This window comes from Neomonachus schauinslandi, chromosome 9 (assembly GCF_002201575.2).
Source record: "Neomonachus schauinslandi chromosome 9, ASM220157v2, whole genome shotgun sequence".
NCBI lineage: Eukaryota > Metazoa > Chordata > Mammalia > Carnivora > Phocidae > Neomonachus > Neomonachus schauinslandi.
The window spans coordinates 113,664,813-113,685,341 of NC_058411.1; the positions used below are offsets into that span (position 1 = coordinate 113,664,813).

The following is a 20,529-nucleotide window of genomic DNA, read 5'->3' on the forward strand; positions in this document are numbered from 1 at the left end:
TTTATAACTCAAATAGTTTCCTTTCTATACCTCATGAACTCTCTCTCTTTGGTTAATTTGAAATGAAGATATAGCAAACTTTAGGTAATTGTTTTTCTTTGTGCTTGGATTGAGTCTTTTTTTCCAAATAAAATTGAGATATTTTGTATTTTGGTAGCTTCTCTGGAGGCCCTTAAGTAGTTGAGATACTCTCAATTGATACCAGTCGTAAAAAAATTTATAGCAGCCAGGAAATCTAGCCAAATATTTATTCCACAGAAACTCAATGTTGAAATAAAGCAAATTAGTTGTTATATTTCTATCAAAAACTTGATTCCAGGGGCTCCTGGGTGGCTCAGTTGGTTGAGCGTCCAACTCTTGATTTTAGCTCAAGTCATGATCTCAGGATCGAGAGATCAAGCCCCAGGTCGGGCTCCATTCTGGGCGTGGAGCCTGCTTGGGAGTCTCTCTCTCCCTCTCCCGCTCACCTCCACTCTCTTTCTCACTCTCTCTCTCAAAACAACAAAAATTTAACTCTAGTTGCCTTTCTTAAATCATTTTCCCAAGTGGAAAAGATTTCATAGCTTAAGTAGAAATTTCTCACTTAGAAGGAAATATTGTTACACAAAAACCTTAGAGAAACAACAGCACAATTTTTTTTCCTTACATTTAAACCTGTAAAGGAATCTGAAAAGGCTACATATTGTTATGATTCCAACTATATGACATTCTGGAAAAGGCAAAACTAGAGACAGTAAATTCAGTGGTCGCTAGGGGTTAGGGATGGGGAGGGTTAGTAGGCAGAGCATAGATGATTTTTAGGGCAATGAAACTACGCTGTACGATACTATAATGGTGGATACCTGTCATTATTTATTTGTCCAAACCCACAGAATGTACAACACCAAGAGTAAACCCCAATGTAAACTATGGTCTTTGGTCTTGGGGTAATAATGTTGTGTGAATGTATGTTCATTGATTGTAACAAATACCAACTCTGGTACAGGATTTTGGGAGCGGGAAGGCTGTGCACATGTGGAGAGCAGAAAGTATATGGAAAGTCATTATATGTTTTGCTCAATTTTGCTATGGACCTGTACATGCTCTAAAAAATAAAGCCTATTTTTTAAAAAAACTGCAATGGAAAGAAGTAAGGCAAATATGGCATCATGGCTTTTACCCTGAGTGTCCTGGCTTCCTTCAAATTGTCACAAACTAGACAGTCATTTTCTATCCTGCAAATTTGTCCAATCAGAACCATATATGCATTGATTTGTACAAATCCTGTCCACTTTTCCATTGTGAAGTAGTACCTGCAGTCAAACAATGGAAGTGATTATGTCCTTTAGCTAGGATCAGCCAACAATTCAGAAAGCCACATTCTATTTTTACTCTCATGTTATAAGGATAAATTTAAATTCTCCTATCAAAATAAAAATAAAAAGCAATTTTATTTTTAAGGTTTATTAAAATTAAAATCCAAAAAAAGCCTTAAAAATAAATTTTTCTAGTTTGACTTAGCAGAAAATACAGAAACTCTTTTCAAGCAGACAATTCTTTTTCTCTGTATGTTTATAAGAGCCAACTGTTTAATACCAAATCTTCACTCAGGATAAGCTAAGCTCCGCTGTGGTTATACACCTCCCCTTCCTCCAAATCTCAGTGGCTTCACACACACACACACACACACCCACACATACACACACACACGCACAATCTCAGCGGCTTAACATAGTAAAAGTTTATTTTTTGGTCATGCAAAGTCCAGAGGGTCCAGCTGACCTCCACGTGGTCACTCAGAAATCAAGGCCTCTGGGATCTTGCAGACCCACCGTGTCAACTGAGGCCTTCTCTACAATGCCATGGCAAAGAAAATGGGTTTGTCACTGGCCCAGTCTGGGAGTGACACACACTACTGCCACTCATTTTTAACTGGTCAGAAGTAGCTATTGTCTATCTGTAAGGGGGCTAGAAAATGTAATTTTCTTCTTGCCAGGAATGAAAGATGTTCTTCTAATGTCACCAAAATTCTTATATCTGCATGATATCAAGGCTTAATGTAGAATGCTAATTCTTAACTCATTAAGATGAAAATAAAATCCGTATCTAATTATCTAATAATTCTGGTATAGATTTTGAAGAATCTAGTAATAAAAACAAATAGTTATCATGCTAAGCAAACTAGTTATTCCAAATATCCCAATTTCAGTAAGGCTGACAAGTGATGAGTGAGTGATAATGGTGTATCTTTAATTCTTAAACTGCTGTGACCAGGTAGGTGTTGTAGTTTGAAATGAAAACCTTGTACTTTAGATACCAAGTTAAGCGAGCTATCAGTATGGTATAAAAGTTTACAACTTGCATTCATAATTCACATCAGCAAAGATGAGGACAGGAGAGAGGGAGGCAGATGCTGTCAATTCTATCAGAAAAGAGCTTCAGGTTTTCCCAAATATTCATTAAACCTCGTGAAGCCCCTAGAATGCTATGTGTGCCATAGAGGACACGACTTTAGTCTGGGAAAAGATTAACAGAATACGTAGCTGACCTCTTCCCCCACAAATAAAAGTAATTTTTTAAAAAAGAAAGAAAAACTGTGGGTAAGGGCTAGGAAAACTCAAATTCCTCACCTTCTTACTTTTCTTATTCCCCCCAAAGGTAAATAAATTCATCTCCAGAATAAGGTTAAAACTGACCATTTAGGTATAGATAAACACTTACCAAGTATGATTTTACTTTTAGAGTAACAGATACTGAGCTCTACCACTGATAACTAACCAGCTCTACTGCTGATTTCAACCTGTGTAATTTTTTAAAAATATTTTATTTATTTATTTGAGAGAAGAGAGAGCATGAGCAGGGGTGGGGGAGGGACAGACAGAGAGGGAGAAGCAGACTCCCTGTGGGGCGGTGAGTCTGACATGGGGCTTGAACCCAGGACCCTGAGATTATGACCTGAGCCGAAGGCAGATGCTCAACCAACTGAGCGCCCCCAGCCTGTGTAATTCTTATGATTATTTCTAGCACCAAACAGCAAAACCACATTTGTTACAATAGCAACTGAAATATGTCAGGTATACATTCAATTGTAACATGATTCTTTTATCAAAAAGGAAAAAAAAAAACCAAAATAATATGCAGCAAGAATAATTCAAGGTTGGAGAACACTCACTACCCAAATATAGGAATGGATAAGGTAAGATAATGTGTAATTCAACAAAACCTATTCTAAATTTTAGGTTTATCTGGGAGATCAAAGAAAAACAAACATATAAAAAGATAGGACATTTCATTTTTAATCAGTCAAAAATGAAGAGTTCTGGACAATGTCAAATTCCACACACCATAATGCTATAGTTACACATTAAATATAATTACTATCTATACATATGCAAAAATATAAAGTTCTATTTCATACAATAAAACCCTTTATAGAAACCATTTTAAAAGTAAGCAGAACTTCTCAACATTAAAATGTGAGGTATAAGTCCTTCTAAAGGTTCCTTTAAAGGTTTTAAAACAAAATGCTAAATCTAAAAACAATGTCCTTTCTGTCAGTTCCCAAGTTAAGTCTACTTAAAACAAAAGAAAAATTGATAGCTCAGTCACATACTATTTAAATAATATTGTTCAGGCATCTCTAAAATCCTCCATTTTTTCAAGTATGGAAATAGAACTCAAATATCCCACAATACAGTACTAAACAGATGGAATATTTAGGAAAGATTTTGTTGTCATATGGCATAATATTGTTTTATTTCTTCAATACATTTTGAAATAAATACCAGGTTTTGTTTCATTTTTCTTCTAAAAGGCCAAAATTACAATCTACATTTAAGATCATTTTGACTGTGGTAAGACTTGAGTGTAAAATATAACATCAATATTTTATCACAAAAGTAAAGCTGGTAACAAATTATAAAAGAAGACAGTATCCTATTCAGATCTACCCAGGGATTAAAGCTCATCATGATAGAAATATTCATCATGAAGCTGTCTGCCATAATCTGTAGCTTCACTGGTAAGAAACAAGTCCTGGTTCTCCAGAATCTCTGCTTCCGAGAGCTTTCTGTCACTATTCAAATCCATTTCATCAATTAGGTGAAGAGCCTTTAAAACAAAACAAAATAAATCAAGTATAATAAGTATTTTCAGCAAGACGTTCACGTTTCGATGTGATTTGATTTGTCAAAATCATTCAGGTATGCCAAGTACTCATTACTGTCTGAGTATCTCAAAATACTATATATTATAACCAGGGCTGTCTACGCTTTTCTCATTATCCTCCTTCTTAATTTCTGCTAGGTTCTGCCTCCTCCCTACTCAACTCCTATTTAGGATATCTCAAGGTTAAACCAAATTAATATAACCCATTTTGGGCCCCTATAAGTAAATTATAAACTTTAATTGTTCAATTCACTGTGTGGTCAAATTAATACATGATATAATCTTAACTTCCTTGTCTCCCTGATAATCTAAAACAGCTCACAGATTTCAGTCAAGAAATAGCAATGCACGGATCCTAGACAAACAACTCTGGTACTTCTCTCTTCAGCTTAAGGCTTTGAACTTCCTTTCCTATCACTAGCACCTAATTTGGGGGAGAAAAAAGGGGTATATAGTCACTTTGTAACACTCACCTCTTCTTGTGCAATGCCCTGATTATTGGGTACTACCCAAGACAACAGCTCTTGGGGATCAAGCCTGCCATCAGTATCTTTGTCATAATCATTCAGGAATCTATCCTTCTCAACGAGTATCCACTCTGGATCTTCATTTGCTGCTTAATGGCAAAAATAAAACAATAAATATCACAAGAATGTAACATGTATCCAATAAGAAGTTTGGTACGTCCCTAGAATAAAGGAAATGAACTTAAAGCTTACCACATAAAGGAAGCCCAATGAAACAGATCTACTTATCTGAAAAGTCCTGACATAAGTACACACTATATGATTTTCCAAAGTGACACTTAAGTTTAAACGGCTCAGAGTTTCTAGATCGATGTGTATTATCACAAACTACTAAGTCTGTTAACTGCTGCTACTTGTTCTGGTATCTAGTTTTCCTACAGTTGAGCTGGGTAATGTTTTTATGTACATCGTGTGACTATATAAAGCTTCCTACATGTGCTTAGCAAGTAATACCATGTATAATTTTAAAGTGAAATTCACAGGAAGTGATGCTTTTCAGCAATAATTCTGTCTGAAAAGACAGCCGTGAATAGAAAAAGCTGCATATGCAAACTCCTCAAATTTCAAACACTCAGTAAGACACCTTCTACACCCGTATTTATAGTATTTTGTTTCTCTTTTAAGATCTACATGCAAAGGTACAGGATTTTGTTTAAAAATATCAACCTTTACTTTCTCGCCTATTTGAATTGAGAATGACATTATTTGTGTGAAAAGCAAGAAAAATCTTTGAATCCAGACATGGAACTAAAAGTGAGCGAGACCACGTTCTCACGTAGGCTGAGTCCTTCTGTTTTGCTTGTATTATATCTAACTTGGCAGAACAAGCAAAAATCAGGCGCACCTCTTTCTTGTTCCATTTTCCTCTGTCAAACACAGCTCTCAATAAGCAAGACTGTCTCTCAATTCCTTTCTTCTTTAATTCCATGCTTTTTTCCCTCCTTCCACACACCCAGGGTACTTACTTGGATCTCGCCTATAGTCACCAAGAAATTCTTCCAAACTAACAAATCCATCACCATTTTTGTCATGTTCTTCTAAAGCCTCTTGAATGACAAATTCCTATTGCATGTTCATAAAAAACCAAAATAAAACAATTAGTCACAAAATTTTCCCACCACCACCTGAATCTATTCCAGTATAGAACTTCTTTAGGAATAATCATTTTTGTTGTCCATTCTTGCAAGACAATCTTTCTAAACAGTGGAATTCAGAGACAGGAATAAAACCACAAGTACTGAGTAGCTTTAAATTCAACATCTTTAAGCTTCTACTAGCGAGAAGAACTCCGCTTTGCCCTCCTAAACAACCTCGGCACTAAACTCAAACTCCTATTTTCTGCATGTTTCCCTCCTTCTCCAAAAGGACACCTCTTACTACCCTGGTCTTCCTTAACTCCACTTTCTCTTCAGTCCATTAACAACCCCAAAAGAACCCTTATCTTGGATCCCTCTGCCCAGAACTGTTGTTCTGCCTCCAGATCTAAAGCAAAGGTGCCAGGCCCCATAAACCTACACCTCCCTGCTTCCTCTTCCATCAAATCTACCCCATCCACCCCAAACTGCCCCAAATCTGTTCCTCTTTCTTATCATGGCTTATCAACCAGTCCTCTCTAACCCCAAGATTACACGATTTCTAGTTATACTGGACCCAAGATGACCTGTTTAATGGCCAGCTATTTCGGTTCTTCCCTTATTACCTTCCTATATCTTCTACCTTTTCTTACTTTGCCAGTCTCCACCCTGCACAGCACACCCACATCACGTTCTCCTTTATTTCAGAATCATAAAGTCTAAAAGAAAGAGAAACAGAAATACAAACCTAATCCTTATAATTTTTTCCCGTTTCAGTGGGCTCTCACTGCAGCTTGGAAGTCTGTCTCTGCCTCAGTTTCCCTAACACATACTCTAAAGCTGTTTTTTGAAAACTCCACTTTTGAGTCTTACCGAAACACTCTCCAAATACTCTCTTGGCAAAGACCCACCCATTTTTCCAAACAAGGTACAAGGCTTCTGAAATGCCTGTTTACCAGCATTGCATTCTCCCCTTTAATTACCTCTATTTTTATGCCTATTCCTCTCATCCTTCCCTTCAATCTCAGGAATTAAAGTTATCTTTCCCCCTTCTCTAGAGTGAAGCCCTCAACAGTCTTCCTAGATCCCATCCTTTCTCATTTCCTGAGTGCTTTCTTTCACTTTTAGCTCTGGCCTCTCCTAAGGCTCCACTCTCTTCTCTGTTAGCTCCTTCTTCTATGCCTTTAAACACATTCAAGTCCCCTGCACGCTTTAATTACCATCCTGGTTTCTTTTCTCCCATGCCAGGTCTCTTATAGGTTACGTTTATTATTCTCATTTCCTCACTACCTGCTGCCACCCAAATACCTTTCAGCCTGAATTCTAGCAACACAACTGTAACGAAAATATATTCTCAAAAGTCTCCAATTCTAGGGCGCCTGGGTGGCTCAGTTGGTTAAGCGACTGCCTTCGGCTCAGGTCATGATCCTGGAGTCCCGGGATCGAGTCCCGCATCGGGCTCCCTGCTCAGCAGGGGGTCTGCTTCTCCCTCTGCCCTCTTCCCTCTCGTGCTCTCTGTCTCTCATTCTCTCTCTCTCAAATAAATAAATAAAATATTTAAAAAAAAAAAAAAAAAAAAAGAAAAAGTCTCCAATTCTAGCCAAACCCAAGGGCTTCCTTTATATTTATATGAAGTAACACTTAAATACAAGTTGTTACTTTTTAAGAAATCAAATGTTACAGATTTTATATATAGAAATCAGGATCTTAACCAGAGATCCAAAGATTACTTTTAAAGAACCTGAGGATCTCCTGAAATTATTATCCCTTATTTTGTGTATATGAGTATATGTGATTTTTCTGGGACAGAGTCCATAGATTGCTTATTTTATTATTTTTGTGTGAGAGAGCACTAGTGCACGTGCGCACACACGCGACTGCGAAGAGGGAGGGGTGTGGGGGGAGGGAGACAGGGAGACTCTTCAGCAGGCTTCACACCCAGTGTGAGCCGGGCGCTGTGCTTGATCTCACAACCCTGAGATTATGACCTGAGCCATAATCAAGAGTCGGATGCTTAACCTACTGAGTCACCCAGGTGCCCCGACCGCTCTTTATTTTTAAAGGAGTCTTGATGCAAGATAAGTTAAGAATCCCTGATTAAAATGACTATTCTTCCATTCAAGTTATCCTCTTGGGAAACAACAGACTTATTTCAATAATGTTGCCATGGTTAAAATAAATTTTGGAACTTTATGAATGAAAGTTTCTCTAAATTCTAATTTTTAATCCAAATCAAAATCACCTAGTTGATCTTGCACCCTGCCTTTTCCTTTATCAAATATATCCTTAAATGGAAAAAGTGATACACCAAAACAAATTAAGGTAAATACGAATTAATGAAGCTGCTCTAAATGAGACACCACTTTATGATCACACCTCTTATGTGCTGCAATCAACTCCAACTCGGCACAATCAAAGAACATCCTTTCCCATCCTGACACACCCCATTCTGTCAAATGTACTACCATTTTAATCATTTTACACAAGCTCAAAACCTCAGAGTCATCTCTGACTCTTCCTTTCTCTTCTCATACTTATTTAGTCAGTCAACATTCCTGCTTGTGCTTCCTTCAAAACGATGTTCACGTCCATTTCATGCCATTGCCACATCATACTCTGGGACTGCAGCATGGTATGCCCAAATTATTTCATTGCTTTCACTGGTCATTCCCCTCCCCAGTCTTCAAGTCAATTATTCCTTAATTCCCCAGATAATCAGTATCCATCATGCTCTGCCTGCCATGCTAGGTGGGGTGCAATTAGCTTGTCTCAACTTAATTTTGGCACTTGAACAAATTGTGCTCTGCACTGTTCTAAAATTAGGTTGTGTATTTTGTGCCAAGTGAGAAACCAGAAGCCTCAATGGCAAAAGTGGTGGCAACAGTCGTGTCTTGCCACTGAGCTATGGAGAAAAATGTTATTTGCACCCTTGTTATTCAAAGGCAGCAGCTTCTAACCATGACCCATTTAACATAAAGCTGTATCTTCCCTCCCTGAAATATCCAGAGAACCAAGCCACACAGCTAGAGGCTGAGGCTAGACAATAAACCTTAATATAAATACTTAGTCTATTTTCTACAAAGCTATTTGTTGTATTAGTCTTTACTCTCCAACATGATAGTTTCTCTTCTCAAGAAGCTTGCCAAGTCATAGTAGGGACTCAATCAATGTTTGTTGAGTTAAATGTAGAGTTCAACAAAAATTCTGAAGAACTGGTACTTCTTTTAAGTACTAAAGGATGAGAAGACTCATTATGCCTCTTGCTATAAACACATTAGTCAGTAGCAGCTTCATCACCCCCTAAAACCCTATGAAAAGGGATCCAAAGGTGGTAAGTTTTCCCAGAGCCAAAGTTTTTGCAAGTGATGTTGTAAACTAAACAGGAAATACTGATGTTACTGATATTGGAAAACAGAGAAAAGTCTGAAAGCTACAAAAAGGAAGGCAATGAAGGGAATGTGGCTGTGCAGGAGAAAACAGCCAGGAAGATTTACCTTCTCCCTCCATATGATGGAGATTTACCTTCTCCCTCCATATGATGGAGATTTACCTTCTACCTTCTCATCAGCACCCCTCCCCCCACCACCAGAAACCCTTTCCCACCCCTATCTTAAGTGGGGAGAACTTTGGATCTTGCTGTCTCTTAAAATTCCAGTTGCCCCATACAATTCATTTTAATGACTTAGAAAAAAACAGGTTTTAAAGTTTTGGTCACTCAAGAACTCTCTTAAAACTTTTCTTCCTTACCATCATATAATCAACTTCTTCAGGATGCTCAAAAGCAATAAATTCTTCAAGATTCAAACCAGGACCTGCATCTTGGTTTGCTTTCTCAAATCGCTTCTTGTCCTTTAAATGAAGCTTTGAAAATTAAACACTGAACATGATTAAGATCTCACCCATGTGGAAACATCATTATACATACTTTGAAAATTACATACTATGTGAAATCTAAAGTACATTCTCATACATTATCTTATCTTCCTTCACATCATTCCCTTGAAGGTAGGTTAGAAAAATCACAAACATTTATGAGAAGCAATAGAGAGACAGACTCTAGAGTCAGAGACGCAGATCTGAATTCCAGCAATGCCACTTACCAGCTGTGGCAAGGGCATTTTGCTTAACTTAGGGCAAATTGCTTACCCTCTCTGGTTTTCTCAACTATAAAATTGGGATAAAACTATTAAGCAATTGGGATGAGGACCCCTATCAAGCAATTAGTAAACCTGAGCATTTAAAAAATGTAATATGTTACATGTTACATATTATTATTACTGATAGAGAACGGAAAGTAAATGATTTATTGAGAGGGATGTCAGAAATATAGCTAAAATAGGTTGGATTCTGATCCTCCCTGTTCTTCTACAGTACTGCACACTCTCTTCTTTAACAATCTCAGCTGTTTTGAATGCCCAAAAAGCAATAAATTCAGACTATGTGTTAATTCTTGATATGCCATTATCAAATTGTTTCTGGTCCTTGGAATGACTCTGCAAAAATGTTAACAGGTTTCAGAAAAACAGTCATATGAGAATACTTTTGGTATATGTATCTAATATTTGGAAGTCTATTCTTGGTAGTCTCTTTATAGTGTTAATAATTATGTATATTCAGGCATAAATATCAAAAGCTGAAGTGGACCTATTTTGAGGTTATATAAATCTTCCTTTTTCTCTTTTTGTAAAGTATGCTCAAGTAGTAAATCAAATAGCAGCTATTAGGGACAAAATGCTTTTAATGCATTTTTCAAAGGTAATTCTGTAATCAAGAGCCTTGGAAGCCAATAGTGCTATATTGCTAATTCTGCATAAATTCCATTTTGAGTATTTCTGGGAAAAACTCTCCTTTCTATAAACTACATGTATTAAACAGCACATTTAAAAACACACAATTTCAAATATTTTAGGAGCTTTTAATTTATGTGTCTCACTGTTGAAAAGAAATGCTCTTTTCAGTTTTCTAAAATAGAGGTTAGGTGGCCGTCATTTACTGAACACTACTTCTTTTACAATGACTGATTTACAGTGGAGAGGCTCACTTCTTCCCCCAAAGAATTCATCTTTTAAACCATCCAGTTTCCATTAGCCAGTTATACTTACCAAATCATGACAGAAACAACAACAACAACAACAAACTTGTTTCCAAATAGCTGCTTTTAACTTCATGTTTCTTAATTTCAGATAACTAGACCAAATAATTTACACTTGATGTTCAGGGATTTAACACGGGGAGAGGTAGACAAACAAGAATTTGAGATACTTTGTTGAGTCCATCAAGTTCTTTTTGAATAAACCACTATTCAAAATACTAAGTGCTTAGATTTCCTTATGAAAGAACCCTTCAGTTTGGAGCAAAAAGGTCCATGTTTCAGCAGTGGGAGCTGAATTTGGCCAAATTTGCCTATGGAAAGAAAGGATCTCTTTCAGCAAGCTCAGATTGTTTTTAAAAAAATTAAGGAAAGTAGTTTTCTGGTTCACATTTCTCAGATTTTTAAAATAAGATTAAATAATGAGATTTTAAAAAGCAGTTTTATTCATGGTCATTTGAAGAAAACCATTTAAGAGCAACTCAAATTAAAGAAGCCAATACATAGAAAGACTGTTTTTCCAAAATGGCAAACGATAACAACAAAAAAGGCTGTCAGTTTCATAAAACCTCAGCACACTTTTTTTTTCTGTGTAAAAATATCGTATTCCAGTGGAGAATAGAAAGTGCTACATACAGTAGTAAAAAGGTAGAAATGACCATAATCATTTATTTTCATATTGTAACAGAAACTTGTGAAGCACAAATCTGCCATCTTTTGGTAGACTTATGATTTTACATGAGTAAATATATAATGTGTGATACCAGAACAAAAATCTAGGTCTTAAAAATTCTGATGAGCCACATCCCAGATTCTATCTTACATAAATAAATATTGCTTGTACATGCACATTCAGCAGCTGGCTTTGGAAGTTACACCAAATGAACTTTTGCCAGGTAGGTTCCCAAACTTTAATTATCCTGCTTAAAAGTGCTCACTATAATTGTTCATCATTACATAAAGAAATGCTTTTTCAGGCATTTCATAGCACAAGAGGGTCCTTACTACAGGTTATCTCCATTCTCTACATGGAAACTTATGAAAAATTTAAAAAAAAATTTGATGCCTGAATTTTATGTTAAGATTTATTTATTTGAGAGGAAGTATGGGGGGGGGGCGAAGCAGAAGGAGAGGGAGAGAGAGAGGATCTCAAGCAGACTCCTGGCTAGTATAGAGTTTGACAGGGGGCTCCATCTCAAGACCCTGAAATCATGACCTGAGCTGAAAGCAAGAGTTAGAAGCTTAACTGAATGAGCCACCCAGACACCCCTTTGTTGTTGTTGTTGTTTTTAATAGGCTTCCATATAGAAAAAATTTATTTTATTTAGATATCCAATTACTTTTGTTGGTTAGTTATGGTATAATGTTAAGTCTGTAACTTTGATTAAGACTGATCCATTCTTCATCCTTGCTTTTTTAATTTGAAGAATAATGCAGAAGTTTCTGGGTTCATCTTTATACCCCACGTCCAATTTTAGGGGGTTTATATCAAATTCTAATAAAGCATTATGATTAGAACTTCATGTAGAGACATGAAAAGAGACATGAGTTAATATCTCATGTAGGGATATTCCTGGGTTGTCACAGAATAACCAACAGGACTCCCATTGAGAAGTGTTCATTTTAGGGATCCATCAATTCCTTAACACTATTAAGATCTATCTAATTCGGGGCGCCTGGGTGGCTCAGTCGTTAAGCGTCTGCCTTCGGCTCAGGTCATGATTCCAGGTCCTGGGATCGAACCCCGCATCGGGCTCCCTGCTCGGCGGGAAGCCTGCTTCTCCCTCTCCCACTCCCCCTGCTTGTATTCCCTCTCTCGCTGTGTCTCTCTCTGTCAAATAAATAAATAAAATCTTAAAAAAAAAAAAAAGATCTATCTAATTCATTCTTAAAAAGTAGTCTTATAATCAACATGTACTGAGTACCTGGGTGGTGAACACAGTATTAGAACCAGACACTTTTTAAAACAAAAACTGTTCAAAAGCAGTTTATATTAATGAGTCCTGTATCTCTTCAAAGTGAAGATTTTCTTCTCAACACCACCATCTGTTACTAATCACACCCACCCAAGAATACAGACTCAAGAAACCAAACACACATATTTCTCATGTTTTGATGGGATATCATTAAATCTTTTGGGTGCCAAAAGGAAAAAAAAAAAAAGGACACAATTATAATCTGATTCTAGTAAGATTTTATTTTTTATTTATTTATTTTTTCTAGTAAGATTTTAAAATACTGTATTTAACTTCTCTTGTTACCTAGCAGGGAAATCATAATATCATACCATGGTTTGGTTTTAGAAAAGTCTCAGAACTCTAATGGTGCTTTTAAGATTAATTAATTCCTACAGGATATCTCTAGACAGACAAATCCCAAATCTCATTATCATTTGTTTCTTTTTTAGCACTAAGTAGTAAAAAGACTGATTTCCACTCTCTTCAGTCTGCTGTAAGATGAAGACCCAAATAAGGAGGAAAAAAGTGAAAAGGAATCTTAACTAATCTAAAACTGATATAGCTAACCAATGCTTCAACAATTTTAAAAAGCTAATTCTATACTAAATATTAAATACAAACCTACGTGAATCACACATGCTTTCTTCAACAATATTCTCTTAAATCAACAGAGAACTGTTTACCAGCCCAACTGCTACAATAGTATATTTAATAGTACAGTATAATAAATATATTACTATTTCTCCATACGATTATCCTCATTTTTTTGATATGAGGAAACTGAGGCATAAGGAAGTTTAATAACTTACCCACAACTACACAACTGTTAAATTATACAGCTGGATGTGAAGCTGGGCAGACTGGCTCCAAGGCTGAAGCCCTTTAACTCTACAATGGTGGCATATGCATAATCATTAGCAGAAAAAGCAATCCACTTTGTGTTAGTGATGGCCTATAGAGTTCAAGTGGCCAATATGATCCTAAAATAAACAGCATGTACAATGATAAATATGGCCACAACAAAAACTAAAAGGTAGGTACCCACAATGGGATAAGTAAAGGAACAGAAGAGGCTCAAATGTTTTCCAAGCACTCTTGACTAGTATTTTGGGAATAATAGTTTGCTACAAGGTGTTTGGTTTTGTTTTTTTCCACATATAAAAACATATCTTAAAAAAAAAAAGTCTTTATAATGGGGTGCTTGGGTGGCTCAGTCAGTTAAGCATCTGAATCTTGATTTCAGCTCAGGTCATGATCTCAGGGTCCTGGGATTGAGCCCTGAATCAGGCTCTGCTCTCAGGGGGAGTCTGCTTGTCCCTCTCCTTCCCTTTCCCCACATGCTGTCTCTCTCTCTCTCTCTCAAATAAATAAAATAAAATCTTTATTTAAATATAAAGTCTTTATAATTACCTTTGAAATATAGAAGTATTGAAATAGCAATTTCTTAAGCTTATAGTCCTTTGTCTTGAAAAGTTCCTACAAATTACTAAAAGTTCTTATTACTTCCTAAATAAAAATGGTTTTCCTCATCTCTGCTTAAGAAGCATTAGAACAAGACATCTTTTAATTTTGACAAATTAAACCATGAGAATCAACAAAACTCATAGTGATACTAAATCTTCAAAAATGAGTTATTTTAAATGGTACAGCGTCTATGGAAGACCATATGGCAGTCCCTCAAAAAATTGAAAATAGAATTACTATATGATCGAGCAATTCCATTTTGGGGTATATACCCAAAAGAATTAAAAGCAGGGTCTCAAAGAGGTATTTGTACAACCATGTTCATAGCAGCATTATTCACAATAGCCAAAAAGTTGAAGCAACCCATGTATCCATCAGTAGATGGATTAAACAAAATGTGGTATATTCACACAATAAAATATTACTCAGTCTTAAAAAGGAAATTCTCACACACAACATTATGAGAACATTATGTTAAGTGAAGTAAGCTACTCACAAAAAGACAAAAATATGTATGATTCCACTTATATGAGGTACCAAGAGGAGTCCAATTCAGAGACAGAAAGTAGAATGGTGGTTGCCAGGGGCCTACAGGCGAAGGAATGGGGAGTTGTTTAATGGGTTTAGAATTTCAGTTTTGCAAGGTGAAAAGAGTTCTGGAGATGGGTTGTATTAACAGTCTGAAGGTACTTAACACTATGGAACTGCACACTTAAAAATGGTTAAATTTTATGTGTATTTTATTACAATTTAAAAAATTTTGTATTATTTTATATAAAACTATCTGTTTAAAAATGGGAATCAGCCTCTATATTCTTAGTAACTATGATATAAAACTGTTCAATTATAACAAAAAATAAAATATTGAGATATATATTCAAAATACACTAAAAAGCAACTCAAAATGAGGACAAATGATGCCGCTGAGAAAAACAGATGCAAGGATAATTTAGGTAGTGCAGAATAAGAGGTCAAAATCCCACTAGAAAGGAAATCATCAAAATGACCAGTGAAGTGGAACAGGTGATTGCCCAGAGAACAAGGCAACCCCAGTCTATGAGCTCAGGCCCTCTTGTGCTCATTCATGCAGGAAGGAAAAGTGAACTGATATGATCAAAAGGAACAACTTGCGCACTGGTACTCACCTGCCTAAAAGACTCCTCTTCTGCATCATCCAGAGCAGTGTTCTCATCAAAGTCGATCACACGATCATACATCTGAATGTTGTATTCATCCCATGACACACTACCATCACTGTTTTTGTCATATTCAACAAACTGTTGTTTTGCTTCTTGCATAGCATAATGTTTAAAAGACATTTGAATCCACGAACTGAGTTCGCCTGTGAGAATTTCCCAGAACACAAATGAATGTTGACAATAATTCTGATATTTACAGAAGTGAAGGTTTCTAAACTTTCTCTAAAAGAAAACAAAAATCTTGAGTGTTTTCAAATACTGAGTGAGAACTAGCCCAGTTGTATCCATAGAAATAGGAGTAGAAGGTGTGAGAGTGGTTTGGAGTCCAAGAATATAACAATATGTGATCCAAATAGAATGCAAGGTCCTTGAGTAGAGTTTGGGTATGTTTTGTTCATTGAGGTACTCTAAATTCCTAGAAAGTACCTGGCTCAATCAGTTATTTGTTAAATGAATTACCACTTGGCCAAAATAGTACTTGACTTTTAAAAATTATCATCCACAAAATTGCAGATAACGTTTGCTAACTATCACAGATCTCTCAGGAGGTACAAATATGTTAATAATGACCTATTTATTCTAATATGTATTAGAAAAAAGTGTTTTCCATTTATGAAAGTAATATAAAGTTTACCTTTAAAATAAATTTTATGTTGAGTTGAATCAAAACCATATTAAGGAAATAATAGATGGTAAGTAGCTAGGGCCTAAATTGTGAAAATGTATTCAAGTGACTGAAGTTTGAGAAACATTGTTACAGTATATGTCCTTCAACCATCATAAAACTTCTGGAGAAAATTTTAACAAAAGTATGGGTAGCATTTATGACTTAAGCCCTTCTTGCAACAGCTCTGTCTTGGTACCTGAAGACATGGGGGAAAGTTTCTAAATCTCTAATGTCCACATTCAGGTCAACTTTAAAAAATCTATTCAGAGATATTTACTACACTGCATTATAGAAAAAAGGTGGTAGGGAGAAGAACATGAATATTTGCAAGGATAGCAAGATGCCACTCATTTTAGAAGGTTTAAAGGTAACACACCATTTGGTTTAAAGAGTGGTACCCCTTTATTGGTCTGGGGGAGGTCAGGTGAATAGAAAAGTAAAGACACTTTGTCTCTCCTGAAACTCTAAATTAAGGCAGAATTACAATTATTATAGCAACCATGTACTGAACAATTATTATATATCAGGTCCTCCATATATGTTGTCTCTGATCTTCAAAACAAGGCAATTCTTATCATTTTCCATTTCCATTTCTAATCTAATCTATTTTACAGTTCAAGAAATTGCCATTTGGAATTGAGGACTCACAGCCGGTAAGTAGCAGAATCCAGATTCAAACCTATGTTTGGCTCCAAAGCCCAAACTCCTTCCACTGAATTTTGTTCTCTTTCAAGAATCTGAGTCCAGTCCTGGACTTTAAAGTGCAAATTAGCAAACTTCTCTGAAGGGTCCTACAAGTACAATGAGGGTTTCTTCTGGTTTATTTAAAGAGATCATCGTGACATAATAGAATACAGAATGGAAAAGGGGCCAGAAACATGGGTTCACACTTCAGCTCTGTCATAAGGGGCAAGTTTGCCCTCTCAAGTTTTTTTCTCATATGTAAAATGAAGATTTGAACTAAGTTCCTTTTAACTTTAAAATTTTTTAAAGTTTACTATTAAATATTTGAATATTTACAGGCCCTTACAGACAGGTACCACAGTCTTCCATATCAATTTTTTCTGTGTGCTTGCTTGTGTAACCAAAGATGGACAGACCTATTCTTAGTGGACAACTACAGTCTAAAGCTTTTGTTTTTATTTAGGGAAACCAAAATCTTAATATTCCTGAGGGCACCAATTTTACTGACAATGCATCTTAAATTTACCAATTAGTTTGCAATTCTCTCTCCAGCAACTTCAGTCCTTAGATGGTAAGCTATAAGAGTTATAGCAAAATATCTCCTGAATTTTTTTGGAAGATCAATTTGGAAAGTTGATACGGTTCACCACTTGAATTAAGCAATGAGGAGAGACAGTTGCAAAGCAACTGAATATTCTTTTAATATTCTGTGCATTTCATTTCTGACTGGAGAAACTACCTAAGAGCACTCAGATTTTTTTTTTTTTTTTTTAAAGTAAGCTCTACACCCAACCTGGGGCTTGTACTCATGATCCAGAGATCAAGAATTGCATGCTCCAGCCAGTCAGGTGCCCCTCAGACTTTTTTTTTTTAAGTGAAGGATATTAAAAACTGAATTAAGAGCAAGAAATTTGGATTCTAGTCCTGGCTTTGCCACTCACTTTAGAAAGGCACTTACCCCTCCGGACTTCAGTATCTTCAGCTCTACAAAGAGAGGTGGACAAGATGATTCTAAGACCCCTACCAGCTGTAATAATTTTTGATTATCATAAATTCACATGCAACAGGTCTTTTTCCACTTAAAAAAAGATGCAAATCCTTAAATTCCTAATGAAACATATATCAAAAGAGCAATAAATCACGTCATGCCATAAGAAGGTTTCTGACATATTGTTGACACTGATAAAAGTCATATGAGGAATACGGTGTTTGTTCAATGAATGACTTGCACATATCGACTGAGTCAACGATGTTTATGTATTACTGGAGAAAGTCCTGATTTTTACCTGGGACCTCTATCTAAAGATTTTCAGATATAAACCTACTCAGCATGTCTTTTTCCCCTTCTCACAGTACTCTCATTTGTTGCAACACTAGCAATCTACACGCAACAGACAGCCCTGCTTAAATGTTCGTGTTTCTGTCTCCCTACAAAGGGACTTCTCCATTGTTAGTTGTGTAGGACGTCCTTACTTTCCGTGAGAAAGCCATCTGAGTCCAAGTCAATTTTCTTTATGATTGACTTCAGTCTTTTGTGTTGCTCTTCGGGGGAGAGTTTAACATATTCATCGACTTCTTCCTTCAGGGGGGTAAGCGATACACAGAGGGATAGAGCATTACTATCAGTGGGGCAAAATGGTGGGAAAAAAATAAGGCTACCAGAAGCCTTCTCTGCCCAGGGTTTTTGGGGTGACCCACACCTGTTCTCCAAGGCCCTTGCCTCCTACACACCCTCAGTGACCATGCCCCGTGTCGGGAGGGTGGAAGGGATCCGGCTCCCGGGCCGCGCTATTTCCTCAGGCATAGAGGCCTCGGGGTCCCCCAGAGAGTGAGCGGCGCCCCGCCCGGACCCCATGGTCAGGCCGCCCGGGCCAGGCCTAGCCTGGCCGCCCCTCTTTGTCCCGGGACAAAGCCCGCGGAAGCCGCGGTTCGAGGCCCGACCCTCCCAGCCCCGGGCCTGGCCACCTCACCTGGCCGCCCAACAGCGCCTCACGGTCGTAGTCGCTGCGGTGCTCGCCCTGCGGGTAGTGCAGCTCCTCGGCGTCCCCGGCGCTGGCTACCGCAGCGCACAGCAGCAGCAGCCCCAGCGCCGCGGGCCTCGGGCCCAGCCGCATCGCTCCGGCCCGCCGCGGACACAGAGAGGGGAAGAAGGAGGCCGGCGGGGGCTCAGGCCCGCGGCTGCGCTCCGCGGGCGGCTGCGGACTGGCGGCGCGGCGTACGTGGGGAGGAGGGAACGCGGCGCGCAGGGGGCGGTGGCCGCCGTTACTCGGGCTCGCGCAGCTTGGCGCCCGAGCGACAACTGCGGTGATGGGGTTGGCCAGGTCGAGGCCTATATGGCCCGGCGGAGGGGCGGGGCGCCAGGCCGCGCCGCTGATTGGGCCGCACGGCGCTGGGGCCGGGCCGCGGCGCTGTGGCGGTCCGCTGCGGGCCCAACGGCTCCTCGGTTCTAGCGGTGGCTGCCGGGAGGGGAGAACCCCGCGGGCGCCTTCCTCTGCCCCTCCGAAAACATGCCCCCACCTTTCTCCCGCCCTGTCTCTTCCCGTCGGCCTTGTTACTGCCAGAAATTCTCTGTCCAGTCCATGTGTCCATCCGGCTTGCATCAATGAGAAAGGCTGCAGATTTGGGTGAAAAAAAAAATATGGTACCTAGAAAAATGTTTGCCTTGAGGAACCAACCTACAGTATGCATTTCCCAGTCTTCAGTGCATGCCTACTTATTTATTTCACCAGAGCAGGACGAACAAACCCAGCTACCGAAGCCAGGTATTTTTATCTGATGCTCAATTTCGTGACTTACAAGTTCTGTGAGCTTGGCCAAGTTACTTGGCCCTTGAAAACCTGTTTGCTTATTTTTAAAATGGGCATAGTAATAAGATGACCTTAAAGAGTTGTGAAGATTAAATTAAATAATATAATGCGTTTAGAACAGTAGCTGCCACATAGGGTAAAGTGTTAAATAAATATGAACTTACATCCATGTGGGTAGAAAAGCAGATGATTGTACAGAAGGAATAGCTTAGCAAGTACCCAGGAAAACCTTTATGGATAGAATGCATATACTCGTGGCTTCTATGCCATGTCTGTCTGCAGGTCTATGTAATTTCTGTACCTCAGCCTGAGCACACTAAACCCAAAGAAATTTGTAGGCTGCAGCTTGAGCCTTTTTCTTTCATTGATTGCCTCACTTAGGATCAAGCCTTTTCACACAGAAGAAAAGACTTTCTGGGTCCTCTTTCTCTTCTCACAGCTTCTATTTGGATTGGGAGTAAGAATCCTGTTCCAAACTGAAAAACTGAGTGGGCACAAATCAGACAAATTTCCTGGGCCAGGATGGAATTTTATTGTTTTTGGTCAGAGATCATTGAAAGGTTTACAGAGCAGAGTAAGTTCAAATGGGATCTTTTAGGTGTTATAAAAGAGCAATGCAGAATAAAGTTTTAAGTTTCAGAGTCTAAATATAGACTATGCCTTAGAGTTGATTTCTCTAAAACAAAGAAAGAAAGAAAATAAAGGTAAAAACTTTTATCACCAGCCATTTTAATTTTAACTTCAGTTCTGGGTTTTGAGGCAGTCTGTGAAAAAAGAGAAATAAATGTCCCCAACTCAGCTTTCTACCTATTGTTCTCCAGTAAGTACAAGGTAAACTTTGGCTAGCTTCTGATATGATTCCAGTTACAAAGGGAAGGATACAAGGTATTATGGAAGTTCTTCCAATCTCAAAGG

The 20,529-nt window shown here is 38.0% G+C and overlaps 1 protein-coding gene across 3 annotated transcripts; it reads right to left on the reverse strand.

Moving 5' to 3' along the window:
• Positions 1 to 3,253: 3,253 nt before the first annotated feature.
• RCN2 (reticulocalbin 2) lies at positions 3,254 to 19,099 on the reverse strand. 3 transcript variants are annotated; one of them, XM_021693765.2, is made up of 7 exons: positions 18,778 to 19,099; positions 18,281 to 18,386; positions 15,403 to 15,599; positions 9,494 to 9,595; positions 5,639 to 5,735; positions 4,620 to 4,762; positions 3,254 to 4,089 (listed from the first exon to the last, which is right to left on the reverse strand). In XM_021693765.2, exons 1-7 carry the CDS (start codon positions 18,919 to 18,921, stop codon positions 3,937 to 3,939), a joined length of 942 nt encoding a protein of 313 aa, XP_021549440.1. In that variant the 5' UTR covers positions 18,922 to 19,099; the 3' UTR covers positions 3,254 to 3,936. The 3 variants fall into 3 exon arrangements, with proteins under 3 accessions (XP_021549440.1, XP_021549439.1, XP_021549438.1); XM_021693764.2 differs by having other exon boundaries at positions 4,620 to 4,759; positions 9,494 to 9,607; XM_021693763.1 differs by having other exon boundaries at positions 9,494 to 9,607.
• Positions 19,100 to 20,529: the final 1,430 nt, after the last annotated feature.